We start from the raw sequence: 12,718 nt of genomic DNA on the forward strand, positions 1-12,718 counted from the left end.
TATTTATGATTAAATGATCTAAAATTACGTATTTCTCTAAACAAGTTTCAAAATATTAAACTATTAGGTTTCCTTGTCTTCAAGTTTTAACAAAATGTGTTCTATTGACGTTATTTATATCGTGTTTTTTTCTTTGTTTATGGGTTACGTTCCGTGAGTTAACAAAGTAACACAACAATAAATAATGTCAGTTAATTAACTAATTCTTTATTTTTAAATTGTATTAATTTGTATTGTACAATTACTTTATATTAACAATTTATGATAAGCATATTGTTAGTATGTATTTTGATTATTAATTAAATATTTTATATTATTTAATTATACGTGTAGTACATGGTATAAAGCTAGTAAAATATTTACACATAACATTCATCAAATTTATGAAATTTAGCAAATGGGCAATTTCATATAATAGTAACCAAGTTGTAAAAGTTTTTTAATTAAGTCACTCAACATTCATATTTTATTAAGTTAAATATTGTAACATATTTTTTAGTTTTTTTCTTTTTATTTTACGTAGGAAATCTTTTTTTTTTTAAATGTTGACGACTTGACGTACAAAAGAAGAGAGCTTAAACGAATAAACTTGGGCCCGTGTGACCGAATTTGAGCCCAAATGTTGGTCCCAGTATCAAAGTAGAGCTGCACAAATCGGGTACACCTTGAAAACCCGAACCGGTTCGGAACCGGTTTTTTTCAACCCGGGTAGAGAATGACACCGGTTCCAGTCAGGAACCGGTTCGGTTCCCGACCCGAACCGGTGCCCAGATATGCGAACTTTTAAGAACCGGGTAGGGTATGAACCGGAACCGGTTTTTACGTAAAAACCGGTTCCACCGGTTTTTTTTGAAATTTAAAAATTAGAGCCGTTAGGAACCGGTTCCAACGGCTATATAGCCGTTTTTGACCGTTGGAACCGGTTTTTTAACTATAAATAGGGTATTTTCTTACTAAGAATAGCAAGTTTCAAAACTATCAAACACACTCCAATTCCAAAACCATAAAACACACTACAAACCACAATTAACCTTAAACCGACCACAAATGGCATCCAATGATGACGTTGTTATGGTGATCGAAACAACAAGATGCCCCGATGTTTGGGTCCATTACGATTTGTGTCTCATGACCGACTCACATGAGTTGGCACGTTGCAAATATTGCTCGAAGTTTCTTAAAGCATGGTCCAACTCGACATTACGAAAACATACGAATAAGTATTGTCGAGAGAAAAGAAGATTGGAAGATAAAAAAAAGGAAGTGGGAGAGTCGTCCGGCTCTACAACCCAAAAATAAGTATTCCCGGATTAAAACGACGGACTTTGTTTTTTATGTTTTAGTTGTTATGTTTAGTATCGTTTATGTTTTAATAATGTTTGTAATAGTTAGTTTTTAAATAAATAAAATGTTCGTCGTTATTAAAAAAGTAACAAAAATTAATCGAACAAATTATAATAAAACATATAGTACAATTCTTCTTCGTCGAAACAAATAATTTTACCAAAACAAATAATTAGTCGAACAAGTTACACTAAAGGAGTAGTATTTTAGTTTGTTTTTGAGTTTGGTGGTGAAACAAGTAATGGAAACAAGTTATATATAGGTTTGGCCCAAAAACCGGTTCCAACGGCTATATTACCGTTGGAACCGGTTCCAACGGATATATTGCCTCAAAAACCGGTTCCAACGGCTATATTACCGTTGGAACCGGTTCCAACGGCTACTTGGTGTCTAAAAAACCGGTTCCAACGGCTATATTACCGTTGGAACCGGTTCCAACGACTAGTTTGACTTTTTGTTTGACCCTTGAAAAAAAACCCGTCGGAACCGGTTTTTCCGGGTACGACCCGAACCGGTTCCAAATAAGAACCGGGTAGGAACCGGGTTGGAACCGGTACTGAAATATATATAGTAGAACCGGTCCCGATTTTCGGGTACAAAAATACCCAAACCGGGTATTGTTCCAACCGGGTTGGAACTGGAACCGGTTCCGGTTCGGTTCCACCGGTTAGGTTCCGGAACCGGTTTTTTTGTGCACGTCTATATCAAAGTTCATTTTCCCATTAGTTATGCAAAACAAATTTTATGCAGTGAATCTCAAAAATTGTATTGACGTCTAGAGGTGCACAAACCAGGTTTTTTTATGGAACCGAAGTCAGGTAGGAACCCGCTCTAGACTTATGGGTTTGGTCAACAAAGTCAAGAACCAAGTCGGGTAGGAATCGGTTGCAGGTATGGTCGGGTTTTTGACCGGTTTTTATTGGGTTTTGGACGGGTCGGGTCCGGGTTTTAACCAGGTAGAGGTGAAACCAGTTCCAGATACCTGAGAAACTGAAACCTGATTCGTACCCGTGGGTTAGATACACAATGTTTGGTCCGGAAGCCGGTTTTATGCCCAAGTCTATTGAAGTCTATATATCACCTAATATTGATATGATTGACAAAATTCATGTTGTCTCAAGGGGCATTCTATTGGTATGTTGTTTCTCTTTTATCTTTGAGGTCGAGAGTTCAATATGATATGAATGTGTAGATTTAAATTATATGGCCATTCAAAATAATAATAATAATATACTATGTTCTTACATGTATATCATTGACTTTAATACAAAATTTTATTTCTAAAGGTTATTTTCGTTTAACAAAATCGCATTATAAACATTTTAAGACGCACGTGTCATGCAAATTGCAATTTTTTTCTACCTTGTTCCGGTGGGTCCGAAATAAAAATGCCATAACTGTAATTAATCACCATTTATATAAATAGTTTAATGGTATTAATTTATGTCGCGTGAATTATTGTTACTCAAGTCAATATGAATAAACGTCCAATAAATACCTAACAGAGATTAAATTATATGTCAGACAAATGAAAGGAACATTCATTATACTCGTTTATTCAATAAACATTTACAAAAATCTTTGTTACTTTAGACGAAGGAACAAAAATTAGCATATATAATATTTGTCAAGCCCGTAAACGAATTGAACGAACACGAACATGTAATCGGACGAATATTTGTGTACATGTTCGTTCATTTAAGATATAAACGAACAGTCATAAACATAATTGAACAAAGACAAACGAATATAAATGAACGTATATAAATATACACAAATAAACATATATGAAAACAAACTGGCAAATATAATACATATTTGGGCGATATAATTTGTAAAATACATATAATACTTAATTACTTTCTAATAATATGCACACGAACATAAACGAACATCACGGACATAAATGAACAACGAAACACGTGTTCATGTTCGCTCGTTTATAAAATGAACGAATATCAACGAACTTCCTGCTGAACGATTCACAAATAGTTTATTGAACGTTGATTCATTTATAGGCCTAATAATTTCCTTTAATTTTCTCTATTAGTGTTCGTTTATTTTTATTATTTTATGCTCCTTCTCACCTTTTTTAATTCATATTGTCATTAACGTGTTTAGGCCCACAACCTTTATTATCTGGTTTTATGAAAACAAAAGCCCATTTTTCAGCCTAACCCATTCTTTAGTCTTACTCTTTACGTTTAGTGAGAAGTGAATTTCCTTTTTGAATTCCTATAACTTTAAATCTTTATATCTTTAAATTAAATATCCCTATTCTTTACAATTAATTCTAAAACTATAAATTAATCTAACATAGCTATATTTAAACTACGGGGTATTTGGGTGAGCTTGTAATTTTGTTTTTTTTTTTTTCTGTTTATTTGCTTTTTAAAAAGTAAAAGCAACTTTTAAAAAGCTCTATGTTAAAGCTTTTGAAGATGCTTTACCAAACACCTTTTACTTTTCAACAAACAAATAGCAAATAAGCAAGTTTTAAAAGCTCACTCAAACGCCCCCTACAATTCTTTGAAGTTACCGTACACGTTTAGACTAAATTCAAACTCACCGATTTTAGTCTCTGTATCATGTCAAAATTCCCACATGTATTATGTAGCATAATATTTTTCTTTATTTAACTTAGGTGTATTAGTTTTTATTAATCTCAATTATCTTCTTTTGGTGTTGTCGGACCCAACTAACGAATTGGCTGATAACGATCCCGCATTTTATCATATTTGTTCCCAACGGTCCACAACTAAGAGAATGTAACGCCGTTAGTTACAAGTCGCGAGAAAAACACACATTTGGCTTGAAATCTCGTTAGTTGGGACCGATGACGTTAGCACTATGTTAGTCGCTGACCGATGGAAACAAATATTATTCAATGTGTGATCGTAATCAGCCAATTCGTTAACTTATAACATAAATACAAAAGAAGAAAATTATTAATTCTATAAAAAGAACTAATATCATGCATATTTATTATTTAAGGAGTTTTCATAAAATCAAACATAAAAAGGAGTCTATTGACTACAAATCTATAATAGCTCCATTTCCGGCATCAATTACAATTTAAAAATTAAAGCCGGTCCCCCATCACTCAAGCAATTCCCACCCCTTTTTAAAAAGCAAACTCCATAATAATAATATTATTATTATTATTAATACATATATATACATATACTCTCATAAAAAACACACACATTTGGAATGAAATAAATGAATTGATGGAAGGTGCAGAAGTAGAACTAGAGAGAAGAAGCAAGTTCTTGAGCAGCTTAATTCGGAAAAAGAAAGAAGCTGATCAAGAACAAAAGCAAGTTAACAAAAATAATAATGATGATGATAATAATAATGATGATGATATTAATATTAGAGTGAGAGCTTCGGATATGGCGACCGGCATGCAGGACAATGTGCTAAAGTGTGCTACGGATTATCTTCGTGTGGTTCCTCCTGGAAAGGGAAATGTGAAGAAGATTGATAGCAAGTGTCTCGCTCTTGCCCTCAAGAAGGTGTGTATTTTAGAGTTACTTTCTTACCATAAACCCGTAACGGATAACTTATGGTTGTAAAAATTACGCCTAGATGCCGATTAGATATCAATTAATCGCTAGTTGGTAGTCGTTACCCTACCGACTAGTTGCTGATTAATCGCTATTTGGTCAAAATCGGTCAAAATTAAACATTTTATATATAAGACTTGGTATATTTATGTATATTCGAAAATTACATATCAATTTCAATATGACTAATCCCGGTTAATCACTACTACCTACCCCACAGTCCAACTAACGCCTAAAATATTCTGCAACGCTGCTAGGGGTAAATTGTTCAGCAGTTCCACGAGATTTACTTGCTGATATTAAAAGTTCGAATTAAGTTGAACTTAAACAAAGGCTAATTAAGTGAATGAGCTTGAGTTCGACCTTTATAAGATGAACTTGATAATTCTAATCATGCTAAAAGAAACCTATTAATTATATCAAATGTAATAATCTTTGTAGAATATGATGGAATATAGATATATTGTAACTTTAGAATATGATATACTATTATACTATATAATTACATAATCAATACTAGTATTATGAATAAATAAATAAAATATACATTATGTTATATTTGCAATTTTAATTATATTACACATATAACAAAATTATATAACGATCAAACAAGCCAAGTCAAGTTGAACGTTAGCTTATGAAGTTTCTCATAGCTTGAACCTGACCTTTCGCTGATGAGCCAAGCTTGGGCCTTGAGTTTGGCCCGACTCACTTACATCCCTATCTATTATCGTAAATTATAAATTCATAACTTCAAACAAGTAAACCGTCTTACTCGAAAAGCTTGGGCCTTGAGTTTAGCTCGACTCACTTACATCCCTATCTATTATCGTAAATTATAAATTCATAACTTCAAACAAGTAAACCGTCTTACTCAAAAAACAATATGGATTAGCAACTCTATTAATTGAGTCATTGAGTGAGACAAGAATAAAAATGTATAAATATCATAAGAGTTCATATATTTTTTTTGTTACTTATTTATTGGATAAAAGATTTTTACATTACCATGTTTACTTAAAAAAAAGTAAAAATAAAGAAAATAATAACATTATTACAAATAATCTAGCTAGTCCACTTGCACGTATGGATTAAGTTTTTAGACTTTTGATGAGCCTTCACGTCCAAGAATCTGAAAATAATTAAACAGAAAATTCCAAAGAAAATGGTCAAATTTGTTTGTACTTTGTAAGTTTGTATCAGACTTGGACTAACTTATTTGTCATCTAAACTTGATTCAATAGATTATGTTTTATAAAACAAAAACACACACAAAAAGATAATAAATCACTTTTAACCTTAACATAACCTTTCCTAATAATATGATTATATGTTTGTTGTTTACAGAAATTTGATTGTTTATATGGACCAGCTTGGCACTGCATTGTGGGAACTAGCTTTGGATCATATGTCACACATTCTTCTGGATGTTTTTTATATTTTTCGATCGACAAAGTTCATGTTCTTCTGTTCAAGACAACCGTTGACCCGATAAACATCCAACATTAACTTATCTTAGTGTAACCTTAGTTGTAGGAAAACACTCTAGTAGTTCAACATTAGCAAGTTTTTGTGAAACCTATTGTATGACATGGAGTAGTTTTTCGTGATTTTTAGCGTAACTTGTGTCTAATGTTAATGTCGTAAATCTAGGGGTTCAAACAAGTTGAGTTTTTCGCAAGCTACTTTAGATTAGATTGATTAAAAGCTTGAAACTAGCAGAGCCTTATCAAGTCTGAGCCTTATATAAAACCCGTTGAGTAATCGAGCCCAAGCACGGCCCTTGGGTGTAAAGATCATTTGGGCTTGTCGAGCCTTATTGAGCTTTTTATGTGTTTTTTAAATTTAGTTTTTTTTTTATGTATTAAACTATTAATTCATATTCACTCAAGCTCGAGCTGAGTTTAGGCTCGTTTAAGGTATTTCTCAAAATATATAAAAATAATTATAAATGTATATAAATTAATAAATTATAAAACGAGCCAACCCGATCCAAACTCGAGCTTGAAAAAAACGACCAACGCGTTGTGCTCGAGCTTTAGAAAGGAGCTCGAAACAAGCAGAGCTCAAGCTCTTATAAGTCAAATTGAGCCAAGCTTGAGCCCAGTCAAGCTCAACCCGGCTCGTTTACAAAGGTGACCCAACCGAGACCAAATTTCACATGTCAAACATGAATCGAGGACCGGACCTTAATAGGCATGTCGGGTATCGGTCACAATTGGGTTCAGTTGCACTCTGTTAGGGATAAGACCGACACCGATTTCTATTTAAATTTGGAACCCGGGGGCCCGACTAACATACATACGAGCCAGGTTTCGGATTTTATTGGGCCGGGCTTTAATTTTTTCGGGTTATATGAAATTAGCTCACCTCTACTAACAAGTTAAAGTTAAAATCAAGTCAACTAGATTAACACCCAACGACACAAAAGAATGCTACATTAATAAAAAAACGAACATCGAACCAAATTCGGGTACAGTTACAAGAAACCCGCAAACAAAATTAGCGCTCTAGCTAGGTCAAAAATCGAAACCAAGTTACATAGCGAAAACGCGCCCGAAGTAGTCGAGTTTGTAGACGGAACCATTGATGTACCATTAGTGAATGTCACATTAGTCCCACCACTACATTAAAACAAAATATAACATGTAACGTTATAAACTTATAATTACAAAAATAATATTAATAATAATAAGTATGTTATATTGTTATTGTTACCTTCCTGGAACCGTACAATCACCAAAACCTATATAAATTTTCAACAAGTTATTAGTAAATAATAATTTTAGTACACGAAATGTACAATTAATCTAAGCATAATGTACAAGTAAACGACTTACTCGGGTCGGTAGTCGTGACGGTAGCAACCCCGTTAAAATCGCAAGTCCCGTCCGCCATCCCCATCCTTTGATAATACGCATTGAACGCGTAAGTGGCGTGGGCCATGACCGTATCGGGCTCATAACACGGCCCACCCTGCGACATCAATGAGCAATTAACTTTACCGGGCCCACAGGCCCAATCCAATGCCGCTTGCAACATTTTCACATCGGCACCACTTTTTGCCACACAATAAGTTTGGTCTGTTGTGTCATTTGACAACACGGGCCCGGAGTCTGTTAAATGCAACACGTAAACCGGGCTCCCGTCCGGGTTAAAAAGCCCCCAGTTTTTCTCGGATGTCAAACCCGGTTTCAAATCCTCGTTGTAAAGCTCGTAAATGTAAGTACTAATGGCTACACCGGGGTTTTTTGGAGTCCCGGTGTTGTTTAAAACGTGTTTGATTAAGTTACTATTGTACGCGTTGGCGTTGTCCGCGGTGGCATCGGGCTCGTTGGGGCCGCCTTTTGACGGCCAGCCCGATTCGGTTACAAGAATCGGAATGTTTGTGTAGTTTAGATACAACATTGCGAAATAAGCCGCATCGACTACCGCGTCGAAGACGTTTGTATAATGTAAAAGCGTGTTTAAATCGATGGCTTCTTGTTCGGGTGATAGTGGGCGGAACAATGCGTAATCGAGCGGGATTGCACCATTGGAACGCGTGTAATCGTAGTACGGGTAGACGTTTAACATGAGGTGGGACCCGGTTGACTGGAGGAAATCCAGTAATGGAATGATAACCGGGTCCCACGTGCGGTTAAAGAAGGCTTGTGATGGCGGAAATGAGTCGAGAATGATGGTGGACGAGTGAGTGGTGGAGACTTCTATTTGGGAGTCGAGTTTCGTGGAGACGAGAGCGGAGTGGATGTTTTTTAGGGCGGATACTAGGACGGCGGCGGCGTTCGGGGTGGTGGTGAGGACTTCGTTGCCAACCGAAATGGCGGTGATGTTGGTGGTGGAGATGTAAGGGAGGATGTTGCGGGAAACCCAATTGGCGGCGGTGGTGTTGGATTGGGCGATGGCGAGAACTTGTTGGCTGGGAACGGAAACCATGACCTGGATTCCTGTGCCAGCGAGGGCGAAGAGCATAGCGGGGTCCGCGTCGTAGAGGCGGACATGGCGAATTTGTTGAGATTTGAGGAGGACGACGACTTGTGTCGGGTGTGGCATGTTGGAGACCGCGGTGCCTATGTTTACTCCTATGAAAGCATCTGCCATAAACACATGTAACATTTTGATATAAATTTTATAAAAGCCGAATCGAATCGAATCAAATATAATATATCAAAACATAAATAAAAAACATATTGACATATTTGAATTTGTATAAAAAAAGTTATTGTTTCTATAAAAGAACATGATTGAATACTACTAAACATTAATTGACAAAATTATTAGAAAGAGTTATGCAATGGTCCAACATATTTAAAGCATCATAAATGGAATGACATTTTAAACAAAACAACGCAATAGACAAATGCAAACCACAATGGTACACAACTACACACACATCCAAAATTTGATGTCATTTCTCACTACCCAAAAAATAATGACAAGAAAGCACTCTAGAGAGGACCCCCACCCAACTACCATTTAGGGTTGAAGCTGTAAAGTGCGCGGGCCGAGCCCGCTAGCACTTGAGTCGAACTGTTAACTACGATTTTAGACAAACACACGTGAGATCTAAGTTGAATCGCTAATTACGGTTTTTACGTAAAAACAAATTGAACCGATCATGTTGGTAGGGCTAGCAATTCGTGTCTTAGCATGTTTAACAGGTTAGAAGCGACGCGCTTAACAAAAATATCAAACATGAATACGACTCGTTTAACTACTTTATATGGCATGACTATAAGACAGTTTTAAGTTTCACCGATGGAGTCTAGCCTACTAATTTCAATTATTTTAGAAAATAAAAAAATCACATACCGCTCTTTTTTGATTAACAGGTCTTATCGTGTCTTAAACAGATACTCAATTGCCAGCCCCACATGTTGGTTGTGTTGTGTTGGTCGTAAAGGTTGGCTTTGACGGTTTAGCGGTTTAAAACAAAGATTTTCTTTTTTGTAAAATATTTTGTATTTCATTTTAAAAAAAGATTGTTTATGATATAATATATAAATATACATACAACTTTATATTTAAAAAATTCGTTTAGTTTATACGACCAGTTCCAAGTTATACCGTAAATTATTAAACCGTTATAACCAAACCATATATATTTCAAACAGACCGAATTTCTAAGGTTTAAACGGTTTAGCCGACAGGTTCTACTCCCCACCCCACAAAAAGGAAAAAGGCTACAAACCATCATATAGAAAACTTTCATGTCGAATAATTACATTATGCTAAGAGAATAATAATAAAGGGAAAGGTAAAGGTAAAAACCTTTTTGACTCTAGTGTGAATAAAAAAAAGTTAAAAAGGTAAAAAAGGGTAAAGAGTTGACCTTGGTCAGCTGAAACAATCAATGGAAGAAGTAGAACAAGGATGAAGATATTGGTCACCATTTTTTACTCTTGATCAATATGAAACCTTCAACTAATTAACTATGTTATGCTACAACAAAGCACATCAACAAGAATACATGTGATAATCTAGAGATGTAAAGTAAGTGGATTTTGGAGTTAATTATGATGTTGATGTATAGAGATTTAGAGTTTAGATAGCCATTGAAGGTTTGAAACTAGAACTCAAGAAGACAGAAACATTAAGTGGTTTGTTTGAGGATGACAAACAGTGGGGTATGGGCTTTTAGATTGAAGAATTACAAGAGAGGCCCTTTGTAAATTCATATATACCTTTAGAAACCAATTGGTTGGTGACATGAACCGGGTGTTTTATGGGTGGGTGCATTTAGTTGTCTGGTTTTCCAAACGAAATCTATATCTAATAAACGAGTACGGGTTTTATTGTGTGTTATGATTATCTCGCGTATTATCATAATGTGAATCGTATGCTTTTCTATTCTTGCTTCTTTTGTTTCACCGTTTTGTATTTTATTTCTTGATTTGAATAACAATAGTAATCAATCATATCTTAATTCAACTTATCGTTTTATAATTTCTAAATCTTCATAACTAGATATTTAATAACTTAGCTTAAAATAATCTAAGAAACTATTTTGTATTTTGGTAAGATTTTGCAATGTTAAATGGGTTCAAGTAGACTCATTATGTGTATTGATCCGAACAGGCGATCATGCACACAATACGCGAGTGATGATACACAATACGGATTATTTTAATTTTAAATTGAATTAAAAAAACTAATTTGAATTCAAAAAATCGAATTCAATTTCATGCGAAAATCGAATTATGAGAAAAATGTAAGTAAACATAATTGAATAATTAAAGTAGAGTAAATGCATATAACAAGTAAAATATACACTTTTTAATATAAATAAATAAAAGTTACAACTCGGATGATTCGAAAATCATATATTTGAAATTAATTTGGATTCAATTCCCGAACCGACTAGAACCCCAAATTCAAAATCATTATTTGATTTCAGTTCACTTCAAATATTCAAAACTCAAATACATTATCGGTTTTGTTTCGGTGTGAGTTTCTGTTTCTTGACTACGAGTCATGAATGAAATACCTAACCATTAAATGCATGTTTTAGAAAACTTCTTAAAATTGTGTTTGTTCAAGGGTGTAACATGTCAAACTACAATATAATAAGGTAGTATGTTGTAACATTGGGTGTTATGAAAAGTGATCCATGTACATATGGCAGAGAATGGATGGTTGAGATTAAATTGTATCCTATATGTGTGAGTGTATCTAACTATGGTGGTCCTATGATCTTCAACCACAAGTGCTAGTACTTGCATATGCTGACGTGGCAATTTGCTTAGTTGGATTCCACTCAATGGTCATGTATTCCTGTTTTTTGGACAAATGACAAACAAACATGGCCCAAAGAAATGACATGATTATTATTTGTTAATAAACACTTTATTATAACATTTTAAACTTATTATATAGTTTGCCATATATATAGCTAATGGAATTGGATTTGATGACTAAGTTCCACCATGTCTTTTAGCCTTTTAGGGGTGTCTTTGAATTAAGGAAGCTTTTTTTAAGCTAATAGAAAGATGGTATTTCTCAATTACACGTTAATACGCCAACCATATCAGACGAGTTGAGCAATATGGCTGTCGCAGAATCCAACTAAGTCACATAAGACAATGTTGTAAAGTTATATAGTCCCATTATATGACTCGTTCATCGTGTGATGTATCAATATACGACCTATACCACCTCATGGCATGTATGATGTGGCATCATAAAACCTCATACGACCCATGTAACATGTTGTCCAATATGATATGTCAATGTATCGTATAACGCTTATACAATACATGTGACTTGTACGACTCGTATGATTGATAAATAGACCCAGCCTACTAAGTTTGAACACTTGTATTTGAAATTAAAATTTGAAAGTATTTAGAATTTTAGGAATTAGAATAACATTAAAAGAATTGGAATTCATGATAAATTAAGTGACAAAACAACCATAAAAAAATTTAATTTTTCATCACTTATCGATCGTCCCAACCATCACTACCTACCACTCACCTTCATCGCAAAACCCTTGTGGTTGCCACCTGCACCACCCATTAAGGAGGTGGTGGCAACGACTTAGCGGAAATGGTGGTGATCAGTAGTGGTGGCAGCATAGCAAAAGCGGTGGTGGCGAAACGTTAGGAACAAAACTCATATTCCGGTTCCATTTAATATTGCGTACCAAACACACCCTTATTAGCATCAAATGTTAATCAAAGTTGTAACGAAACATAAAGCATTGCAAGAATTTACAACCATATGAAATTTAAAAGAATGTGAACGCTTCAACCGCAACATATCTTCTAACATAACATAACACAACCAAGTCCTAACTCCTTTCG

The 12,718-nt window shown here is 34.6% G+C and overlaps 2 protein-coding genes across 2 annotated transcripts; one reads left to right on the forward strand and one right to left on the reverse strand.

Annotated features, from left to right (window-relative positions):
• Positions 1–4,545: 4,545 nt before the first annotated feature.
• Positions 4,546–6,514, forward strand: LOC143587135 (uncharacterized). The gene is made up of 2 exons (XM_077068511.1): positions 4,546–4,862; positions 6,261–6,514. Exons 1-2 carry the CDS (start codon positions 4,575–4,577, stop codon positions 6,420–6,422), a joined length of 450 nt encoding a protein of 149 aa, XP_076924626.1. The 5' UTR covers positions 4,546–4,574; the 3' UTR covers positions 6,423–6,514.
• A 471-nt stretch (positions 6,515–6,985) lies between these two features.
• On the reverse strand, positions 6,986–10,817 carry LOC143587133 (glucan endo-1,3-beta-glucosidase 3-like). The gene is made up of 4 exons (XM_077068508.1): positions 10,246–10,817; positions 7,754–9,007; positions 7,632–7,659; positions 6,986–7,537 (listed from the first exon to the last, which is right to left on the reverse strand). Exons 1-4 carry the CDS (start codon positions 10,304–10,306, stop codon positions 7,393–7,395), a joined length of 1,488 nt encoding a protein of 495 aa, XP_076924623.1. The 5' UTR covers positions 10,307–10,817; the 3' UTR covers positions 6,986–7,392.
• Positions 10,818–12,718: the final 1,901 nt, after the last annotated feature.

Source organism: Bidens hawaiensis, unplaced genomic scaffold (genome assembly GCF_021521415.1).
Source record: "Bidens hawaiensis isolate Kalapana, Puna unplaced genomic scaffold, B.hawaiensis_p1.1 tig00035159_1, whole genome shotgun sequence".
In the NCBI taxonomy this organism is placed as follows: Eukaryota; Viridiplantae; Streptophyta; class Magnoliopsida; order Asterales; family Asteraceae; genus Bidens; species Bidens hawaiensis.